At 47.0% G+C, this 2,936-nt stretch overlaps 1 protein-coding gene across 1 annotated transcript; it reads right to left on the reverse strand.

Annotated features, from left to right (window-relative positions):
* Window positions 1-385: 385 nt before the first annotated feature.
* Window positions 386-2,936, reverse strand: LOC141822601 (uncharacterized). The gene is made up of 2 exons (XM_074709981.1): window positions 2,640-2,936; window positions 386-937 (listed from the first exon to the last, which is right to left on the reverse strand). Exons 1-2 carry the CDS (start codon window positions 2,934-2,936, stop codon window positions 386-388), a joined length of 849 nt encoding a protein of 282 aa, XP_074566082.1.

Here is a 2,936-nt window from a genome sequence, read left to right on the forward strand (position 1 = left end):
CATAGACCCGACCAACCCCCGCGCTAGCAGGCTGAGTAGCTGAATGAGATGTGGTCTGCCTCCACTCTGGCTGGAACTGACTCTGGGGTACAGATGTCGTCTGCTGAACATAATGAGGAGGTATGCTGTAAGAAGTCGGTGTTGCAGATGGCTGCTGCTGCATCTACATTGCCGCATAACAGATCTCTGGCTGAGAAGCTGCTGGTAACATATATGGCTGAGACACTGCTAACAGATAATGCTGTGAAGGAATTTACATCTCTGAACCTATGGGGTACTGAAATGCTATTGGTATAGATGCATGGTCCCTCTCCTGTAGTGGATATATCTATGGCTGAGATGACAGGGGTCACTGCTGCTGAGAAACTCTGGTCCTCTGTGTTCTCTACGATCGCTGCTGTATAGGATGCCCTCCAGAAGATGCAATGTCAGTAGGCTCCAGTTTAGCCTTCAGAGTACACTCTCTGGCCATATGACTGGGAAGTTTGCAGAAGTAACAGATAGAGTGATCCAATAGACAATTAGCCACCAGATGGCTATGTGATCCACACCGTTGACATTTCTTATCCTTATCCTTCTTCCGATGAAACTCACTCAAAGATTCCGCAGGTCGTTTCCCTTTCTGCCATCTGGAAGAATTCTGTGTCCCGGATCCCTGAGCTGGCCTTTTCTGACCAAATAGCTGTGAACTCAAACCCTTCAACTTTTCTGTGTCTCTCTCACGATCCATCTGATGCGAAGACATCTCCATAAACAAAGTCCAATCCAACGCCTCTCTGTACGTGCGAACTGAAAAACTAGACATCCTCTGTCGAATGTATGCAGCTAGACCCTGAGTGAACCGGAATATCCGATCACTGTCCTGGGCTATCAAATGTGGGCAGAACTCAGCAAGTCTCGAAAACTTCGTATGATAGTCAGTAACTGAGCGGTCGCCCTACTGATGTGCGTAGGATATATAACTATTCCTTATACTTTATTCGAACATCTTTCTGCTTTTCATGCTGTATCTTACGTATATTACGCCTTTTACCTGTGCATTTGACATTGTATTCTTTATTTCCTAGTTCGGAGGACTGCTCGTAGATTTGTGTATTTCAGGATGGAAAACGGAGCAAAACAGGTGAAATGGAGCACTTAATGAAGACATGGCAAGACAGGGTCGTGCCTCCTAGGCACGGCCGTGTCTATCACCTCCAGAGACCGTTCCTTCCTCCTGCAGCAGCCAGACATGACCGTGTCTCCCAGACACGGTCGTGTCTCCTCAACAGAGCCATGCCAAGACATGGCCGTGTCCCTCAGGCACGGCCGTGTCTCCTACCAGAGGAGCACCTGCCCTTGGCTGTGCCTCACAGGCACGGGCGTGTCTCCCAGCAGAGAGCAGACTGCCTTTGGCCGTGCCTCACAGGCACGGCCGTGCCTCCCAATAGAGTATCAACTCTTCGTGGTCGTGTCTCATAGACACGGCCGTGCCTCCACTATAGCAGGGCGGCCACACATGGCCGTGTCTCTCAAACACGGCCGTGTGAAGGGGGCGTGCCTGCTAATTTTAAGGGCATTTCGTGGGGGCCTATAAATAGACCCCCTTAAGAGCCCTAAAAGGGGGGGGGGGGGGGGGGGAGACCTTGGAGAGCCACCGGAGCGTGCTAGAGCCACCGACTCCTCATTCCAGAGCTAAATTCGATGATCCGTTCATCCGTCCGGACACTCCATCACATCCACGCCTCACCTTCGCAGAGATTGCAGTCCGGAGAAGAAGAAGCTCATTGATAAGTCCTATTTCTTGTTTTCTTCATAGATTCTTGGAATAAGATGTATTTTTCTCTTTCTTCTCTGTATTGTAACCTCCCCGCTATGGAGTAGTCTTCCAGATTCTAGGATATATGAAGAATCTTGGTTATTGGATGATTGTAAATTTGGATTTGTTAATCTACCATGTTCTATGATATGATTGTACAATTGCTTTGTGGATTTGTGCTTTATACTGGTTTGATGATATGCTTGTGAATGGTATGAATCTACAAGGGTAGAGATTATTTGGGGTTTGAATAATTCTTAGGATCGTATACCCGGGACGCCTCGTGACAGGAGGAGAGTCTTAACCGGACTTTCTGAAGTATTGCTTAGGCTCTGAACAATCTCTATGAGGGATAACTAACGGTTACTCATTGTTGAGGAGAGGTCTTTAAAAGGATACCCTGTGACAGAGGGTAGGATTCTAGTAGTATTCTGGGGCGCCTGAGTGACACAGGAAAGCCTTAAACCGGGCTATCTAGAATCATCTCAAATCAAAATTAGTAACATTAGAACACCATTGATTTATTCCGAGGAAACCTGACGAGGTCTAATTGGATAATTTGGTTAGAATCCCTACAATTGTATAATCATTGAGGAATGGTAGAGGATCCAAGTCAATCAATCAATATCTCGAGGAATCCGAAGTCCTAGGATCGCCTTCCACATTTTGTCACAATCGGATTATATCTTCGAAACAAAGGTTTAGGAGTTCTAGGACACTCTTTCTCCCCCGCACCAAACCATTTCCTATGAACTCTCCACTCTTATTGTGCTAGGTTAGTAATTAATTCCACGGTCCCTGTGGATTCGATCTTTTTATTACTTGGCGACATTCCGTATACTTGCGGAACACGCATCACCTGCTTAAGGCTCAGAAACTCTTGACGTTGAGCCATACAAAATGCCACTGAAAGATACTCCCTCTCAAAAGCCTCTCGGAATGATAACCAAGATAAGCCTTGCTCTCTGAGTACAGTCCTCTGCGTCTTCCACCACGTGACAGCCTGAACACGAAGATGGTATGTTGCTAACTCGACTTGCTCTGCCTCAGTGCAAGAGATATACGCGAAGGTATCAATTACGTTCTCTAACCAAGAACGTGCGAGCCATGAGTCAGATTCCCCATGGAACGAAGTCAT

The sequence above is a fragment of the Curcuma longa genome, chromosome 1, assembly GCF_044706935.1.
Source record: "Curcuma longa cultivar G26 ecotype Majalengka, Jawa Barat chromosome 1, ITB_CL_G26_1.1, whole genome shotgun sequence".
Lineage (NCBI taxonomy): Eukaryota > Viridiplantae > Streptophyta > Magnoliopsida > Zingiberales > Zingiberaceae > Curcuma > Curcuma longa.